At 41.1% G+C, this 18,416-nt stretch overlaps 3 protein-coding genes and 1 pseudogene across 7 annotated transcripts; 2 read left to right on the top strand and 2 right to left on the bottom strand.

Annotated features, from left to right (window-relative positions):
- Positions 1-1,910: 1,910 nt before the first annotated feature.
- Positions 1,911-2,891, top strand: LOC126603106 (uncharacterized). Its single transcript, XM_050269853.1, has one exon. It carries the CDS (start codon positions 1,911-1,913, stop codon positions 2,889-2,891), a length of 981 nt encoding a protein of 326 aa, XP_050125810.1.
- An 882-nt stretch (positions 2,892-3,773) lies between these two features.
- On the bottom strand, positions 3,774-4,504 carry LOC126601515 (probable pathogenesis-related protein ARB_02861; annotated as a pseudogene).
- A 4,642-nt stretch (positions 4,505-9,146) lies between these two features.
- LOC126601512 (PHD finger protein Alfin1-like) lies at positions 9,147-14,343 on the top strand. Of its 4 annotated transcripts, none has more exons than XM_050268238.1 (5): positions 9,147-9,616; positions 9,736-9,768; positions 10,866-11,094; positions 13,591-13,717; positions 13,844-14,343. In XM_050268238.1, the coding sequence occupies exons 1-5, from the start codon at positions 9,520-9,522 to the stop codon at positions 14,120-14,122; spliced, it is 765 nt and encodes a 254-aa protein (XP_050124195.1). In that variant the 5' UTR covers positions 9,147-9,519; the 3' UTR covers positions 14,123-14,343. The 4 variants fall into 4 exon arrangements, with proteins under 4 accessions (XP_050124195.1, XP_050124193.1, XP_050124194.1 ...); XM_050268236.1 differs by having other exon boundaries at positions 13,591-13,720; XM_050268237.1 differs by having other exon boundaries at positions 9,149-9,616; positions 13,591-13,720; positions 13,847-14,343.
- A 901-nt stretch (positions 14,344-15,244) lies between these two features.
- LOC126601508 (heptahelical transmembrane protein 2-like) lies at positions 15,245-18,046 on the bottom strand. 2 transcript variants are annotated; one of them, XM_050268229.1, is made up of 3 exons: positions 17,695-18,046; positions 17,366-17,522; positions 15,245-16,116 (listed from the first exon to the last, which is right to left on the bottom strand). In XM_050268229.1, exons 1-3 carry the CDS (start codon positions 17,916-17,918, stop codon positions 15,424-15,426), a joined length of 1,074 nt encoding a protein of 357 aa, XP_050124186.1. In that variant the 5' UTR covers positions 17,919-18,046; the 3' UTR covers positions 15,245-15,423. The 2 variants fall into 2 exon arrangements, with proteins under 2 accessions (XP_050124186.1, XP_050124185.1); XM_050268228.1 differs by having other exon boundaries at positions 17,339-17,522; positions 17,695-18,044.
- Between the last annotated feature and the right edge of the window lie 370 nt (positions 18,047-18,416).

The raw sequence follows: 18,416 nt of genomic DNA, 5'->3' as shown, positions 1-18,416 counted from the left end.
TATATCTTCAATGCTTAAATTAGATCCAAGTCCTAAGCCCGCAGGCATGCAAATCTGATTAGTTTAAAAGTCCTTGGCCTCAAGGCATAAAAAAGAACTTTATGTGGACTTAACCCATCCACGACAATCCTTGATAAACGAGAAGTCCGAAGTTACTTGGGGCGCAAGTAATCGACCTACCTTCTAGTTTTCTTTCTATTATATCATGATTATCATAGAACGCTTAAGCATGGGATGGACTCTAATGGAAAGCCTCAAGGCCTACACTTAAGGCCCCACAAAGGCATCCATTTGGATTCATCCTATTCAGCGATCTTAAGAGTCTAAGCATAAGAATGAACTCTGATGGGAAGCCTCAAGGCCTACACCTAAGGCCCCACAAAGGCACCCATTTGGGTTCGTTCTATTCCTTGGATTCGGGTAATCAGAAATATAATAGTTAGAAGATTCCTACAATCACAAGAATACATATGATGCGTTCGAGTACTGGTTTAGTTATGTACGGGAAGCCTCAAGGCCTACATTTAAGGCCCCACAAAGGCACATGTTATAACTAAACACGGTTTCTTGGATTCATTATATATATACAATGAAAGAACAACAACCATTTTACATCTGCCATGCTAAAGATGGCAGTGGCACGCCTGAGCACCTAAATGTTAACCTTGATTGTGAGCCTCAATGCCTATACCTAAGGCCCCACAAAGGCACCTCTCAAAGTTAACTCTGTCCTTCTCTTTCAGCCTTGCCCGAAGAGCCTTGCCCGACGAGACTTGCCCGACAACGCCCAGAAACGAAGTAAAAGCCCGACAGCAGCCCTCAACCGATGCCAACCTCCAGGGGAGCTGTGTGCTCGTCGGCCAGGAAACATCCCCAGCGGAAATTCCTGCCACGAACATAGTTTTGGCACGCCCAGTGGGACCCAAACTTCCAGATCTTGCATGTCCAAAAAGAAGAACCATAAACTTGATAAAAAGAATCCAAATGAAGGTCTTCTCCAAATGGCAGAACAATCAGAAAATCCTTCTTCCCCATCCGGACAGGTGGTTCCAGATAGCCCGACTACATCTGAAAGATCACAAGGAAAGGGAAGTAATGAAGAGCTACAAGCTACAATGATCCAAGTGTTAAAAAGCATGGAAAAGATCTCCCTAGAAACAAAGGGAGAAGTAAGCAGACTCTGTATGCTCACAGGGAATTTACAGAGAAGGCTTGATTTGGAGTTCTCTACTCCAAATGATGCTCAAGGAAGTGGAATGAGCCGGGTTATCACGAGAGATGAGCCAATCATTCCCTTATTTCCACTACTAGAAGAAACAGGAGATAGGGGAAAGAAAAAGGTAATTCTTGAGGGAAGTCAACCAGCGATGGAGCCGATCCCGAAGACAGAGTTTCTTAGTTTCCCATTATTATAATTTAATAATAAGGGAAAGGACGAACAAGAAAGGATGAGGTACGGAATGCCAGGTATGATGGGAGAAACTAGTGGAAAAGAGACTACCACTACTACTACCACTACTACGTCAGATAAACCTCCACCCTATAGACCGCCCCCGATGGTCAATAAAGGTGGAGGATCTAACTGGAGGAAACCCAAACCAAGGAGGGAAGCGAATGCGGGTAATGACCGGAGCCCGAAGATTGGATCAGCTATCCTCGATCATAATGATAATTTAGCCACTCAACAACTAAGGGATGAATTGGCTGAGTTAAGAAGAACGGTGACTCAAAATGCCCAGCCGCGGGCTCGCCCAGTGTTCAGGATTACTTACCAGAAGCCGTATCCTAAACATATCGACTAGCTAAATCCATTCCCTCTCAACTTCAAGATGCCCGCATTCCCCACCTTCATAGGTGAAGACAGCAGTGTGTCTTCCAGAGACCATATTTTCAAATTCTCCAATCACTGTATGGCGTATGAGGACAATCCAAACTACAAATTGAGGTTGTTTGGAACTTCGTTGGCAGGACTGGCGTCTCAATGGTATTCTCTATTACCCCCCAACTCTATTGCCAACTGGGGGCAAATGGAGATGGCTTTTCATGAACAGTTCTACAGGATAGAGCCAGAATTGACCATCAATGATCTAGTGGAGGTAAAACAATACGATCATGAATCCACAGAAGACTTCATGATGAGGTTCAGGAGGACCAAGATGAGATGCCAATTCCCCATCAACCAAGCACAGCTCATATCTATTGCTCAAAGGGCTTTAAAATTACCTTTGAGAAAAAGGTTATATGATGCACAGTTCAGTGAGCTGCAAGAACTCGTGATTGCTGCCACGAAGTACGAGAGGTTGTTGCAAGAGGAACAGCAAGTGAAGCACACTTCCAAAGTCCCTCATTTCTACAAAAACAAGGCTATTATTCACCATGTGGAGGTAGGAGAAACCAGGCCCGAACACGAGGATGGTCGTGAGGAAGAAAATATAGAAGTATGTGCTGCTGAGATGACTACACCCTTCAAACCATTGACGATCAAAGGATTAGTCCAACCTGTCAAGGATCAGAAAATCGTGATGAATGATGGTGGTTTCGTCCCCATGAAGCCCCCAAAGTATCAGAGTTATTCGTTTGATTTAACCAAGGCACCAGAGATCTATGAAGAGTTGGTACGGGCGAGAGTAATTTTGCCCGACAGTGCCAAAAAGATGCCCAAGCCCGAGGAACTCAGGGGGAAAAAGTATTGCAAGTTGCATTATACCTTCAACCATTCTATAGTTAATTGTGTCCAGTTTAGAGATTGGGTACAAGACCTTATAGTGAAGGGTAAGCTGCTACTTGATTCACCCCAGGCCAGTATGATGGTGGATACTAACCCTTTCCCGGAGGCTCCTATCAGTATGATCAACCTCATTTTTAAGGAGCCGGGGTCATCAGCTGAGTAAGAGTGCCATGAGGGGACCAGAGGACCAGGGACAGATTCTAAGGTTGTCAACCATAAAGGTGGAGAAGAAAAGCAAGTAGACAATGGGGCAAAGAATTGCCCAAGGCCAGTTCGAACAAAGCAAAGCAGGAAGCAAATTACATATCCATTCCAATATAAAAAGGGAGTTACAAATCATTCTATTCTAAAAACTTTACATCTTTACAAAGAGTGATTATTCTAGAATGGTATGTTCGCATGATGGTAAAAATTCTATTAGGTTCAGCTAAGACAGTATGATTGTTTACAAGTTCGGACTTGGCTTGTTCTAATTCCGAAGATGCCTTTTCTACCCCTTCGATTTGAAGTTCAAGTTTGTCTAGAAGAAGTGCTTGTTCTGCCTTAAGGACAATCAGTTGCTCTTCCAGTTTCTGGATTTCAGAAGAAACCACTTTAACTCTTTCTTTAGTCTGCATGCTTACTTCCATCAGTCGGTTAACTTGGGTAGAAGAGTTTGATTCTTTTTCCATAAAACATTTTGCCCGGTTAGCCTGTCTATCCGCTCTCTGGTATTGTTCCCTTAGAGCCCTCAGGTTCTCGAAGAAAGAAAGAAAGGAATCATGCTGAGGCTTGGACAAACAACCAGTTTTGAAAAATTCAGTTATAACCTTCTCAAGATCACAAAGAGCATTGAGACTAAATGACGCGGTGAATTCCTTCTTTGCCCATTCCTGAAAGATTTGCTGTTGCTCCGAAGACATGAAGGTTGCTGAAGGCTGCGTTGAAGATTTCAACCGTGTCTCAAGTCGCCCGAGTGCTTCAAAGAGTTTGAGCAGCTTGGCAGGATCAGAGGATGGGAAAGGAGGAGGGTCTGGCGTGATAGTTCTCTCCGATGAAACAATGCCTATTGAGGGGGTAATCTCTGCCTGTTTAGTCTGCTCAACTTCAGAGGGGGAAGTACCAATACCTCCAGAAGATGAATGAGGATGGGGGCGCTTTGATTTACGAGCTAATGGAGGAGGGGAAGTTTCTTTTGAAGCTTGCTACAAAAACCAAAAGACTCGGTCAAGATAATCTGAATACAGGTTAAAGCAAATGAGGTTCTGGAGAAAAGAAGTTTACCTGACTCAGCCCCGGAGTTTCACCAGAGAATGTACTAACCCTTGGTTGGGGAGGAGGTTCTTCACCACCGGCAGGAGGGGAATGAGCTGCGCCTGAACTTGTACCTGCATCCTGGATATATCCAAAGAAATGAGTAATTATCAGCAAAAGGGTCACCAGAGGAAGAAGCAAGAAGAAAACATTCCAGTACCTGAGCCTGATCTGAATGAGGAGAAGAAGGTTCATCAACTATCGGGCGAGCAAACGCCTGCGAAGTCGCTACATCTGAAGCTACAGGGATCTCAGGAACTATGGGTTCTTTATCCGAGACCACTAGTGAGGGAGGTGGCTCATATACTGAAGATGGCTGCAGGAAACATAAAAAAGAGTTAATTGGGTAGCAATGCGCAGAATTTCAAGGAGGAAATAATAATTTACCAAGGGATCATCCTCATCCACGAAGTGCAATACAACTACTGTGGACGGATCGAATTGAGAGGAAGGGGTCGCATCCAGAGCAGTGGAAGAAGTCATAGATCTCAGAGGGGGTCCATGACTAGGCAAAGAGGCAGATGCACCAGCCTAGGAAAACAAATAGAAAAAAGGAAAAGGGCTTAGCTATTAAATCCATAAAATTGGAGGTTTAGAGGTAGGGAAAGTACCTCAGCAGGATTGGTCTCAGAGGGGGAAAGATTTTTCTGTCGGGCAGGTCGTGGAGAAGCCTCGGGCGAAGAGAGCATTTCATTTCTCGCAGCCTGATCAGAGTAATCAAATTCAGGGTTGTATGAAAGTAAGAAAGTATACAATAATATCAGTCATACCTCGAGTTCTCGAAGGGCGGTGTCTCGCAATTCTTCGGCCTTTTTAAGCATAGCAGCCCGTAGTGGTTCCTCCTTGGAAGCAAGGATTGGCCTTTTAGATGCTTGAGGTCCTGTTGATCGATGAAAGGGACAATTAGATAAAGGAGGAAGACAGCAGTTCGATATAGAAAAAGAGAAACTCACTCGAAGATTGTTGTTTCTTTCTGCCTGCTTCAGGAACTGGAGCAGAGGTGACTCCTGATTTAGAAGGAATAGTAATCCTTGCCCGCTTACTCTTTCGAGTAGGAATTGGTCTTGTGGTTGTCGTAAGAGGTGCTGGATCAGGGTCAGAATCTTTGGCCATGACCACTTTCTTTCGCTTAAGGGCTTTAGTGATTGCCGTGGGTGTTCCTTCAGCCCCTGAATCCCCAATGGATTCTGAGATGTCCGTCCCTTCCCCGGCTTCTCGTCTCTCAGCCTCTGCAGCAGCACCATGAAGAATTGCAGCATCAGCAGAGTCATCTTCGGATTCAATGACTTCCAATTCAACATCCACTGGAGCTGCAGAAATCAGCAAAAGTAAGAATAGAAGGACTTCAGAAGGGAAGCCAAAGCAGGTTGAAAGAGAAGTACCTATCAGAAGTGACCGGTTTTTTTCTTGAATCATCTCCTTCCAATTTGCAAGCTCGCCCGAGCCAGGATATGATTTAAGAGAAAGCTGGCTGAAGATGCGATCGTGATTCATCTTCAAATCTCCTCCATACTTTTTAGTCCATTTCTCCTCCCACCAAGAGGAGAACAGCGAGGTACATTCAAAATTAAGAACAACGGGATGTCGGGCTGCTTGACTCATTACATCCAGGCTACGTCGGGCGGCTCGGAATGTCACTACAGTTGGGGTTTGTAACCGGAATGAGGTGCCACAATGGACAGAGTCGAAGAATGGGACAGGTATAGCTTGCCTAAATCCTAACTGCCGACTGCAGAAGTTAGGATGGTACACCTCCAAGCCTCGATCATATCTATTGCCCCGAACCCCCCAGGCCAAGTCTCTTGGTTGAATACAACTGATAAATTTTTCTCTACAAAAGGAGGTAGCATCCTCACCAGGGGCATCTTGGAAGGCTTGGTCAGAGAACCAAGGGTATCTTCTCAAAACTGACGCACCCCATTCCAAGTCTGATCGAGTCCTGCAAACTCTGAAAAAGTAAAAGCAGGCGAAGGTGGAATGGTCTGTAGGAGGAGCTTCTGCTAGAATTCGAGCAGGAGCCACACCCTCTGGAAACTCTAGATTGGCAGCCCGAAATTCTAGAAAATACCATTGCAGCCAGATTTGTATCATCCAAATTGGTCCATTCAAGTTGGTCTCGAAGGGCTCATCCCGAGTCATTTCAAAAAGAAGGTGATAAAGGTGGGAGAGAAGAAATGGACCTGTGGCTACATCATCAAAATTATGAAGAACCTCCACCAAGGGGATCCATTCTACCCTCACTCCCTTGGATTTGTTGGGGAAGACATGCTTATTGAGCCAGTAAAGGAGAAAGTACATATGCTCTTGATTTTTGTCAGCCCGAGGGGAGCCTACTCCAAAATTTTCCTTCACAAAAGGGATGAATCCCTTAAAGGAGGTCCCATAGCTCTTGAAAGTAACGGAGTTATAGCTCAGAGGAAGGAAGGTTGTGGAAGAACTCGAGCTCCCGGTGGTAGAAGACGGGACCCAATCTTGAGAAACATCTACTATCCTGCCTGACGGCCTCAAACCGAAGACCTGGGCCATATCAAGAATGGTGGGAGACATGGGGCCCATACGAAAATCGAAGGTATTTGTGCCCGTATTCCAAAAGAGGAGAGCAGAAGCAAGCAATTCGGGCTTAGGGACAATGGAAGTCTTCGAAAGCTTGACCAGTTCATAAATACCGTTATTCATCCATTTCTGCTTGAAGAAAGGCTCTAATTCGTCAACCCATTGGGCCCAGGTGGGATCATTCATCAAGGGAAATCCTCGACGATATGATGACCATTTCGAGGAAGAAATGCCCGACCCAGCCAGATAGGGATTTGGGGAAAACCAGTTTCCCCTGGGCATGTTGTCTTCCACTACTGAGGGGACCCGGGAAATCCAAGCGGGACCCAATGATTGTACCCCATGCGTCTCAAAGAAAAGCTCAAAATGCAAACCTGCCCGCGGGCGATGCAGCCCGTTGAGTAGACGGCGTAGGGTGGTGATTCCGTCGCCAGACTCATAAGATGGTGGGGTTTGGCTGGATCCTGAAGCCATTTGATGAAGATAGAGAAAGAAAAGAAAGAAAGAGGATAAAGATGCAACCTTGTCGGGCAACAGAGAAAGATAGTGGGGAAGTAGGAAAGTTTTTTTTTTCCCGCAGAAGGATTCCTTTCGCAGAAGTTCAATCGCAAGGTATTCGTGGGTTTAATAGGGAATCTCTTTCAATTAATATTGGCGCCTGGAATTCCAGGTTTAATATCAATTGAAGGGGGCACTGTTTGGGCTAAAAACTGAACTTTAGGCCCAAGGATGGAGTCAGCCCAAAAGAAGGCCTGGAGGAATAGAAGATCAAAGCCCAGCCGAGACTTGGGAAGGCAGGAAAGGGCCTTTTCTGACTTGATACAATTCACAAAGGCCACTTGCCTACCTACCCAAGGACCAAGTGGTATAGACTGAGCAGACTGCACAGCCCATAAAGTACTTTATGGTGGCATTACATGTAATAAAGCTGATGAGTCATCACCCTCAGACCGCATTCGGGCAAAGCTGTTGCTACAGGAGCCAAACCAAGTAGTCTATAAAAGGAGGAAGAGAAGGCAGGAATAAAGACACTCAAACAAACAAACAAAAGCACAAACTCTGCTCAAAAAGCCAGATTTGCCTTCAAACGAAGCTGTAGTCAGCCCAAGCTTTCATCCCCCTCGGGATAATCTTTTCTCCTAAACTTTGTAATAGCTCTGCTACCTTGTTCAAACTTGTTGTAGTATCGATTCACCCTTTTGTATTCTCCTTTCCCCTCTCCACCTAAGCTTTCAGACCTTTGACAGAACCACAAAGATAGGGACCTGCAAGACGATCAGCCTTAATTGATAAGGTTTAATCTTGCCCGACCTGCTTTGTTCTGTCTTTGTCTTTTCTTTCTTTAAAGTCTAGCGATATGTTGTATGTTTTTAGTTATATGCAAGTTGTTCCTAGCAAAATCACGATGAAAAAGCTTTCTCAACACTTGGATCTGATTTAAATATATCTTCAATGCTTAAATTAGATCCAAGTCCTAAGCCCGCAGGCATGTAAATCTGATTAGTTTAAAAGTCCTTGGCCTCAAGGCATAAAAAAGAACTTTATGTTGACTTAACCCATTCACGACAATCCTTGATAAACGAGAAGTCCGAAGTTACTTGGGGCGCAAGTAATCGACCTACCTTCTAGTTTTCTTTCTATTATATCATGATTATCATAGAACGCTTAAGCATGGGATTGACTCTAATGGAAAGCATCAAGGCCTACACTTAAGGCCCCACAAAGGCATCCATTTGGATTCATCCTATTCAGCGATCTTAAGAGTCTAAGCATAAGAATGAACTCTGATGGGAATCCTCAAGGCCTACACCTAAGGCCCCACAAAGGCACCCATTTGGGTTCGTTCTATTCCTTGGATTCGGGTAATCAGAAATATAATAGTTAGAAGATTCCTACAATCACAAGAATACATATGATGCGTTCGAGTACTGGTTTAGTTATGTACGGGAAGCCTCAAGGCCTACATTTAAGGCCCCACAAAGGCACATGTTATAACTAAACACGGTTTCTTGGATTCATTATATATATACAATGAAAGAACAACAACCATTTTACATCTGCCATGCTAAAGATGGCAGTGGCACGCCTGAGCACCTAAATGTTAACCTTGATTGTGAGCCTCAAGGCCTATACCTAAGGCCCCACAAAGGCACCTCTCAAAGTTAACTCTGTCCTTCTCTTTCAGCCTTGCCCGAAGAGCCTTGCCCGACGAGACTTGCCCAACAACGCCCAGAAACGAAGCAGAAGCCCGACAGCAGCCCTCAACCGACGCCAACCTCCAGGGGAGCTGTGTGCTCGTCGGCCAGGAAACATCCCCAGCGGAAATTCCTGCCACGAACAGCAAGCAATAGTGATAATATGTTAAATGGTTAGTTATAAGGAGAAGGAAAAAAAGTGAAAATTGAACTCACCCAAACGTGGATAAACATGATTAGTTGTTCTCGTTGCGGTAATCTCCGTGTGGAATCATTTGAGAGACAAAAGTTGATGAGTTTCTAAAACATGGACCATTTGTTTGATAAAATGAAAAGCTGTTTTCGGAAACAAGAAAGTGTTTTCGGAAACAGAACCAAACGGGCCCTTACCACTAGCATTGCAAATTTGCGAGTAAAACCCACCCAAATATGAAATATCAACCCTTCCTTAAATCCTCGCATCCTATCCGACTCGTACATTTATATTTCTCTTCGATTCTGTCTCCGCTTGCTTGCAACACCTTTCTGGCTGTCTAAAACAAAATTAAAATTTATTTATCAACAGCAACAAATAATTAGAATCCCCAATTCACCAGACCAGCAAACCCTAATTTCCTAATCAGAAGAAAAAAAATCCAATTCAATTCCACCACCATGTCCCTCTGATTTTCCCGGGCGACCCATTTCTCTCCAATAGGTAGCAGTTGAGATTGAGATTGAAGAAATTGAAATTGAGGCAGAGATAGCATAATGGAGGGCATACCGCACCCAATACCTCGAACAGTGGAGGAAGTCTTCAGCGACTTCAGAGGCAGACGCGCCGGCTTGATTAAGGCCCTCACCAATGGTTTGCCCGCTTCTCATTTTTTGTTATTTTTAACCTCTTAATTCTTTTGCATATCTCTCTACTTTCGTATGTGAATTTCCTTTCATGGTTTTACTAAATTTTTTGGTTCATTTTTGTAGACGTTCAGAAATTTTATCAACTGTGCGATCCTGGTGGGTTCTCTTTTCTCTTTCTTTTTTTACGTTTATGTTCTCTGTCTTTTGAGTAAAAGGACCATCTTTGTGGTTCTTTTCCATTCATATGTTTGTTTGTTGTAATTTCTAACTGTTGAAGCTTGATTTATAACGTGAATTTGCTGCACCATGAGCATGGATAAAAATACTCAATCATTTCAGCTGTGTTTTGTGCTGTATACCAAATTAAAATATATATGAAGTAACTGCTCTTGTGCAGCACTTTAAACACAAAACATCCTCATATGCCCGTTTTCGGTTACTAAAATACCCCATTTTGGCATATAGAGGCTAAGGCACCATTCTTTATAATAAGAAGTTTACTTACCAAAAATTAACCTGTTTGAAGGTGCATTGAATTTTATGACCTCCTAGACCCATTACACTGGCCAACTGTTGTGGAGCGATGGTGCCAAAGGAAAATGCTATAAATTTCCTGGTTGCTTTAGGTTGTTTGACTTCTTCTTGCTATGGTATTGCAAATGTTCTATAAACTTAAGTCCAAAAGTAGGTATTTTTAGATTTATCTTGCTTTTTGGATGGGTTTCTGTATAGATGGAGTACCTACTTTTCAAGTTGATCAACAATCAGGCTACTAAGTTCATGGCCCGTAAATCAATTATTAGATCATTGGAGGAGAATTTTCCACCTTTGAGGTTGGGGTTCACTGTTATTTTTGTTGTGTTTTTCTCTTTTTTTTATTTGGTTACATTAGTGTAGACATTTAATTTTTCAGTGGATCTTTCTGCGTCATGCTTTCTTAGTGGATGCTGAGCAGAAAAAAGAATTTTCCTTTTCTTTTGGACCAATTTATGCACTTTCCTTACCTCATGTATTTGAACTTTGGAGTTATTAAGTATTGATAAAATTAATAAATAAGTTTTGATAATTATCAAGTTTGCCTCTTTTCTTCAAGTTTGAATGAAAATTCATTCTATATTCCTCTTTTAATTTATAGTTGAACACATAACCAAAATAGGATTTGATGGATGTGGAGTCACTTACAAGTTACAACGCGGTTAAGATAGATTGTCTTTCCTTTTGTTTATTTCTTTTAACATATGTTGTGCTTGCAGAGAAGGAGAACTTGTGTTTGTATGGACTACCAAATGAGACATGGGAAGTTAACCTGCCTGTTGAGGAGGTTCCTCCTGAACTGCCCGAGCCAGCATTAGGTATAAACTTTGCTAGGGATGGGATGCAGGAGAAGGACTGGTTGTCACTGGTTGCAGTTCACAGTGATTCATGGTTGCTTGCTGTTGCATTCTATTTTGGTGCACGCTTTGGGTTTGGTAAGAATGAAAGGTACGAACTTGGTTTTCCTCTGTATTTGTATAACCTATATTGTAAAATTTTAATTAAAACAACTCACCTCTTAAACATATCCTATTATCAATTGGGAAATGCACAGGCTGTATTGATGAGTTATCTTCTTTTTGTTATCATATGTAATATTTCTATGTAGCACCTAGTATAGAATATAATTATTCATCCTTAGTTATTCTTCTGCAAACATATTGAAACTTTGTTTAAAAATTTATCCATAGTCTGTAGTAATGAGATCACGCTGTTGTTTGGTGTATTGAATTTTATATCTTAGTTCTTACAGAATTTTTTCTACTTTAACAACAGTTGTAGAGCCCCAATTTATTATTATTATTTTTAAATTTCCGTATTACAATCTCTAATGACAGTTTTCAAAAGCAGTAGGGAAAAGATTTACCTGCCATATGAAACATCGAGTCAGCACTTTCTGTTGACATATCTATCAACTGAATACTATATGTCTTTTTAGTATCAGTTCGTGCAGGTTGTGGTATCTTATTATTGATAGTTACCTTGCATATGATGTGCTAAGCTGTTTACATATTTTGTATGCATGTTTGAATAAGTTAGTTTATCCATGTATGACATTATCTGGCTGGTTAAAGTAAAGAAGATCAAGAAGTTCTCTTTAAAGCTAATTCATAAATTTAATGCATATACTTATAAAAACCTAGTTTTCTACCTCCTCCTTTTTCTTTCTAGGCTATTCCAAGGAAGATGCTTATCATTTGTTTGCTATCCTCAGGGTTTATATAGCCTATCCGTTAAATACTAGCATTTGATTATGTTGAAGAATCAACTAATGCTAGGTATGTGGCAATACTGATAGATTTCTTGCGTGGACTGTGTTCAAGCAGATGAAATTGGAGGTCCCTTTCTGCTTCCTAATATTCTGCTCTTTGTTGTACAGAAACGTCGTTTAATATAAGATATCTGCATACACTTTAGGTGGTGCTTTTTTCACTGGTGCCACTGCAAGGCCTCTTTTAGGCTGCATTGGAAGCCAGGGAATTTCTTTATTGCGTGGTCTACAAAGGTTGCCACCGTATTCCTTGGCCTAATTAAGTATTCCTGGTTGTTTCTTGGAGCAATCGGCTGCCTCTTTTGCCACCTTTTGATTCAGGATGCTAAAGGGGTTTTAACAATCGATAATTGGATTTTTCAAACAACCCTTCTGCGGTTCTGCAACCAAACTGCTTAGAATAAGTCTCACTGTCCTTTCATTTATGAAGGCTTCTATCTTTTTTCTTTTAGTAATTTTCAAGGCTTTCCAGTCTTCATATCTAAGTAGCCTCACCTTTATGCTATGATCTACCTGCATTAGACAAGTGCTGACATGCGAGAATGATAGACGAACTGAGAAGAGATAGTTATGGTATTTTTATCTGTACCTGATGACATTTATGGTTTTTTCTTCTGTTGAGAAGAGATTTAATTTCTTATGATATAGGAAAGAGTAATGCTATGTAGATCAACATTTTAGACCAAATTTGCAAGCAATGTACTGTGTCACCAATAGGAAATAAGCACGTTAATGAACACTTAAGTAATAATCCAATCGTCAACAACCACATCATAATGGTCTACGAATTTTGGTCTAAATAATTGGTCTCCCTAGCATTACCCTATAGGAAATTGGTGGCTGGGATTCAATTTGGCTTGACCTTCTCAGAGATCACTGTCTGAGAAATTTCATTGCTTGGCTACCTGAAAATCCTTAAATTACAATTGTTTTACTGTGATATCTCGAGATATACAAGCATGTGTGTGTGTGTGTGTGTGGATGTGTATGTATAGGTATGTATTCCTGTATGTGCAGGGAACTTGGGGGTTTAGTTAATTTGCGTAACTATATCGATACTGATTTCAGATAATCTTACTCCGTCTACTTCCAATCTATTTTCCTCATTTTTGGCTGACTGTCATTGAATATTCCTCTGGATACCTTACAGGCCTAGCCTTGAATCTTGTCTGAAGAGTGAAGACACATAGTTTGATGTCTGCATTGTTATGAATTATTTACCTTAACATACATCTGTGATGTTTGGCTATTGTCAACAATCATGTTTGCTTGGTAATTATGGGTATTCTGAAGATATCCTAGAGATTGAGAATGCCATAAAGAAGTGTTGTGCAAACTTCTTTTTCTTGGGTCGGTGGTGTGGGAACTGATTGCAGATGAATAAATTATTGGGATTAAAGTTGACTTGCAAAATTATAATTTCAACTTAATAATTTTATGATTAATAGTTTCAATTCAGTACCAGTTGTATCTAATCCCTAAGGTGTTGGATGAGTGGATTGCTTTGTTATTGATGGGATTGAGAATGTCAGAGTAGAGCCGTTCATGCTGTAGGATAAGGAAATATACCCTTTCTGCAAAAGCCAAGTGATGGGAGCTAAGTTTGTCTGAAGCTTTAGTGGATAATATCATGTGAAGGTGGTTCTAATTTCATGTGGCTTTGAAACTTGCAGGAAGAGGCTTTTTCAGATGATAAATGATCTCCCCACCATATTTGAAGTTGTGACAGGAAACGCTAAGCAACCAAAAGACCAGTCTACTCCTCCCAACAACAGTAGCAAGAACAAATCCAGTGGAAAGGTGGTAAGCAGTGGACTAGTTTGCATGATATGATTTTGTTTTTGTGTTTATACATCTTCCTTCTTTAGCCTTTGTTTTCACCTTATAATTAATCCTAGCTCTTTCTTTGTTGGTGCTGCCTTTAAGCAGTCTCGGCAGTCTGAGCCCCTGCAGAGCAAAGGAGTGAAAATGTCGCCGCTGCCCAAAGAGGAGGATGAAAGCGGGGAAGAAGAAGAAGAAGATGATGAACAAGGAGCGACTTGCGGGGCATGTGGAGACAATTATGGGGCTGATGAGTTCTGGATTTGCTGTGATGTGTGCGAAAGATGGTTCCATGGAAAATGTGTAAAGATTACACCCGCAAAGGCTGAGCATATCAAGCAGTACAAGTGCCCAAGTTGCAGTAGCAAGAGGGCTAGAGTTTAAATGTAGGTTCCGAATGTGGAGAAGAAACACCAATCAAAGAAAGCAGATGAGGGTTTACAACTATCATTACAATTTGGAGTAAAATAGAGTCAGTTGTCTATCTTAGTTGATGAATTTGAATGATTGGAAATGGGATTCTTCTAAGTTTTGCTACTCCTTGCTATTGTTCTGTCAAGTTTTCTCAGGAATTTGTTTCTAATATGAATAGTAAGCTATACGTATGTCCGTGCAGTCTCCTGGTTTGATTTTTGATGCATCTATTGGACGTGTTTATTTATGCATGATTACGTGCTGTTTGCAGTGCAGCTTACATGCTTTGTTGTCCTTGCTGTTTTCTAATTTTCTTGGCTAGTTTTATGTTTTAGTGGTACTAGTACAATAACGTGTTTTATAAGAAAGCACAGATGTTGAGCGAGTTCTTTGTGCAGTCGTGGAGTATCTGTGAATGCTGCCTTTCGGGTAAGTTTCTCCAAGAAATCTAGTTGTGCCGGAGGATTTGGCTTGGTTGCTGATGCACCCAAGTTTGGGGAATGAGTGGATGTGCCACATTTGTATCATGGTTTTAAGAAATTGCTGTGCTGAGTCGGGAGTGAAGGCTTTGGTTGTTACAAACAAGAGGTGCTCCAACGTAAGGATCTCCTAGTGTGGCTGGAAAGGTCGGTCTTTGATTATGCAGTTTCTCTTGATTGAGCAAGTGACGAGCGAGCGCAGATGCATGCTTCTCCCCGTCTGACTGAGGAAGGCGGGGTGGGGTTGGGGCTCTACACTGAATCGCCGATGAATTGAAGAGAGTTTCTTGTTTACCAAAGAATGAAAAAAGAGACTGACTCGGTTTCTTTTATTTTTTTTCTTTTGAAGTTGTGTGATGATGAAAGGTATCTCTGTCTTTGCACAATTCAGAACATAGGGCCCTGTCTGATGCAGTTCAAAATTGCACATATGTTTTCCTTTTTCCTGTGTTGTCCTTTCCTTGTAATTATATGCCTAAAACCCATAATTTCGCGTGCACGTTACCATATTACGTTGTACATTTTAACATTGAACACCAAACAACAACGCAGGCACTCCCTTGGTACTATTTAATTAATTCGCATGCACCACTCGATCGCATTCATTCCATAATGGCATCAATTATCAATCAATTATGGATGTTAAAAGTCAGTACAGCGTTTTCGAGTAAACATGCGTTGCGTGCAGCCATTTTCTTACTAATACGCAATCCTCAACAAACTAATACACACCCCGGTGTGGTGCCACAATGGCTGTACCCCTCACCAGTCCGTCACCAGCGTAAATGCCGCCTAATATGAACACGTTGGTGATCCTCGGCGAAAATCCATGACAACCAGAGTAGCAGCGCCATGTGCAAGTGCGCCTAGCACAACAAAGACGTGGAAGACCTGATGGCTGTGCCCTACAACATCAAACTTGCCCGGCTTCCACCGTTCTGGTATCCTAGTCACATAGAATGCTGCTCCTGAAGCATATAAAATGGCCATAGCAAGTTCATATGCCAGAGCAACGATTATATGTTGATGGCCCCAATTGATAACTAGGGCATGAAGCGCAGGAATGACTCCGGAGAAGCCCATCGAGAGGAAAAGGGTAGCCCTAAAAGAGCGGAAACGGGGTGCAGAGAGACTAGGGGAAAGAAGGGTAACGATGACAAGGATCCCGAGCAGAGATATGGAAGAAAGGTAGAAAAAGCGAGAGTAAGGGTTGCAGGAGAAGGCATAGTAAATGGGAGCAAAGAAAGAAGAGACGATCATAAGAGAGATGCCGGCATAGTCTAGGCGCCAGAAGAAAAAATTGAAGCATTTAGAGTGACAAGCCAAGAGGTGGGAAAGGGAGCTGCAAACCAAGCATCCCATAGCCCCACTTAGGAACACAAGCCACGGCCACATTGGAAGTAGAATACCATCGTAATCAACTTCTTGCTTCGCACTCGCATTCACATTCGCATGAATGATTGATGATGCATGTCTCTCTGAGTCCTGCCTCCCAAACAACAAAAAGACCACACATATAAGCACATGTTTAAAAGCGCTTTTAAATAACTTATGCAATTTCAGGAAGCACTAATAATGAATTTAACCTTGGTCAATTTGACTTCTTTTTTTTTGTCTAATATTCTAGTTAACCAAGGGTACATTTATTTTTGTCTTCTTTTACAAAATATGATTAATGAGAAAAGCAATAATAATGAATTTAAAAAAGAACAATACGATAATTGTAAACTAGTTCATTTTAGGTTATTTCGGTATTTACCATTTTGATCTGCTAATACTAATTGCATTTGTATGCACTCTAGCATGTGGTACTTCTCTCCATAAATCTAAGTAAGAAATTTGAGATTTAGAAGTCTACTAAATCCAAATAATGATTCCTATTTATTTATGTTTACCTATATATAAAGCCAGAGGCCCAATTTGGGGTCACGGCTTCGACAAAACTGATATGACCAAATTACCCCTCAACCAAAAAAATCCAAATGCAATTCAATATAATATATCAAATAATGCAAGGGTGATTTGGTAATTTGATTAGCATAAAATATAATATAAGTTTAAGTAGGAAGAGAAAAGAATAAAAAAATGGAAGAATGATTGAAAGTTGATGTTGCCCGAAAGGGAAAGAAAAATATAATAAAAAAATAAAGAAAATCATGAATATTGTGTTCAAAACATCTTAACATAAGTATAATGCCGGTTATAAAAAAAAAGTGATTCGCACGCAAATAATAATGTGATTAAATAAGTTATCAAATGATTATTTTTTTTTAATAAACGATATTATCTATACTAAAGAGAATGTGGGCTTAACCCCACAATAAACTAATAATAATGTAATTCAATCAATTATTTATTAAATGTAAATTATATAGAAAGGTTTATGAGGGATTTCTTCTAGCATAATTCAATAAATACATTTAAAGCAGATAAATCACGCATATGTCGTGATTCAAAAAATGCCTTCTGCACACAAATGTGCGTGTGCACGAAGACTAGTTTATTGAATAAGAAAGCACAAAACAAATGGAAGCGTATAGAAAAAAAAAAACTTTTGTACGCACTAGCAAAGGGTACAGACTTTGTGAGACCCACACCACGCGTCGTATTGATTATTTTGATTCCATTGTCGCGTGAAGGACAAAAGTTATTCCCAACTCCCGAAAACAAATGTTAAATAATATTTAAAAAGAAAAAAGAGACTGACCGGCGAACAAGGAAGAAATGCGTTTACATTGTGAGAGGAGGAGACATTGATCAAGGGTCCAGGAACCGCAACAGCCCTGCCATATTTACCCACCAAACAGAAAGCAGCAGCAACAGTGAGTGAGTCGTTGTCCGTCAAGGTGATGAGCGTCAGTCCCAGGAATATGAAGAACCCCACCAAGTGGCTGCAGCACAAGTAATTATAAGTAGGCCAATTTCTTAATGAATTCAATATGATGACTAATTTGCAGGTAGTTGGGCAGAACTAAGTAAGTAATTGAGTTAATTGAATAGAGGATGATGACGATATATAAATGAGGGAAAATGAAAGGAGGAGGGAGAGAGATGCGTACGTACGTCCAGATGTTGAGGGTTTCGTTGTGGAAGGCAAAGACGCTGAACAAGAGATCCTTCAAGGGCCACTCGCATCTGTAATGGTCCAATATGTACTCGTTGTCTTTCATGTAGGGCGGAAGCTCTTCCAACTTTCTCAACCTCGTCGTCTCGGTCGTCTTCTTCTTCCTGCTATTACTGGTGCTACTACTGCCCCACCACTCCATTCGCTTCCCGTGATTGCACATGAAAACACACACTCTCTGTCTCTCTCTTTTTTCTTCTTGTTCCAATTTCGTATTTCGTGTCTGGCCTCTCTCTCTCTTTCTTGTCCGATTTATATATGGATTATACGGAATTGGATTCAATCGGATTCTCACATTTTAATCATTTATTATCGTGAGTTAAAAATTATTTGATTTTTTTATTTAAAATTAAATATAAATAATATCTGATAAAAATTAATTGTAAAATATACGATAAAGGGTTAAAATGTGATCACAAAATGGATCCGGAGACTATCCCTTTCCGGATTATCCACCTCCAAGTAATTTTTTACTTTTCTTTTGTAAAAGGGAGTAAGTAAGAGTAAGGAAGTGGGTGGGCTGCTTTCTTACGTGTCACTTGGCTGGTTAGACTTTGAATTCAAACTAAACCAATGTCAAAGGAGTTGAGCTAGCTCTGCTGCCCTACTCTCTAGCTTTGCAAAAAACGTGGAATTAATTACCTGGAAATCTATAAAACGT

This window comes from Malus sylvestris, chromosome 15, assembly GCF_916048215.2.
Source record: "Malus sylvestris chromosome 15, drMalSylv7.2, whole genome shotgun sequence".
In the NCBI taxonomy this organism is placed as follows: domain Eukaryota; kingdom Viridiplantae; phylum Streptophyta; class Magnoliopsida; order Rosales; family Rosaceae; genus Malus; species Malus sylvestris.
Note: the sequence above shows the minus strand (reverse complement) of the source record. Positions and strands in the feature narration are given on the sequence as shown.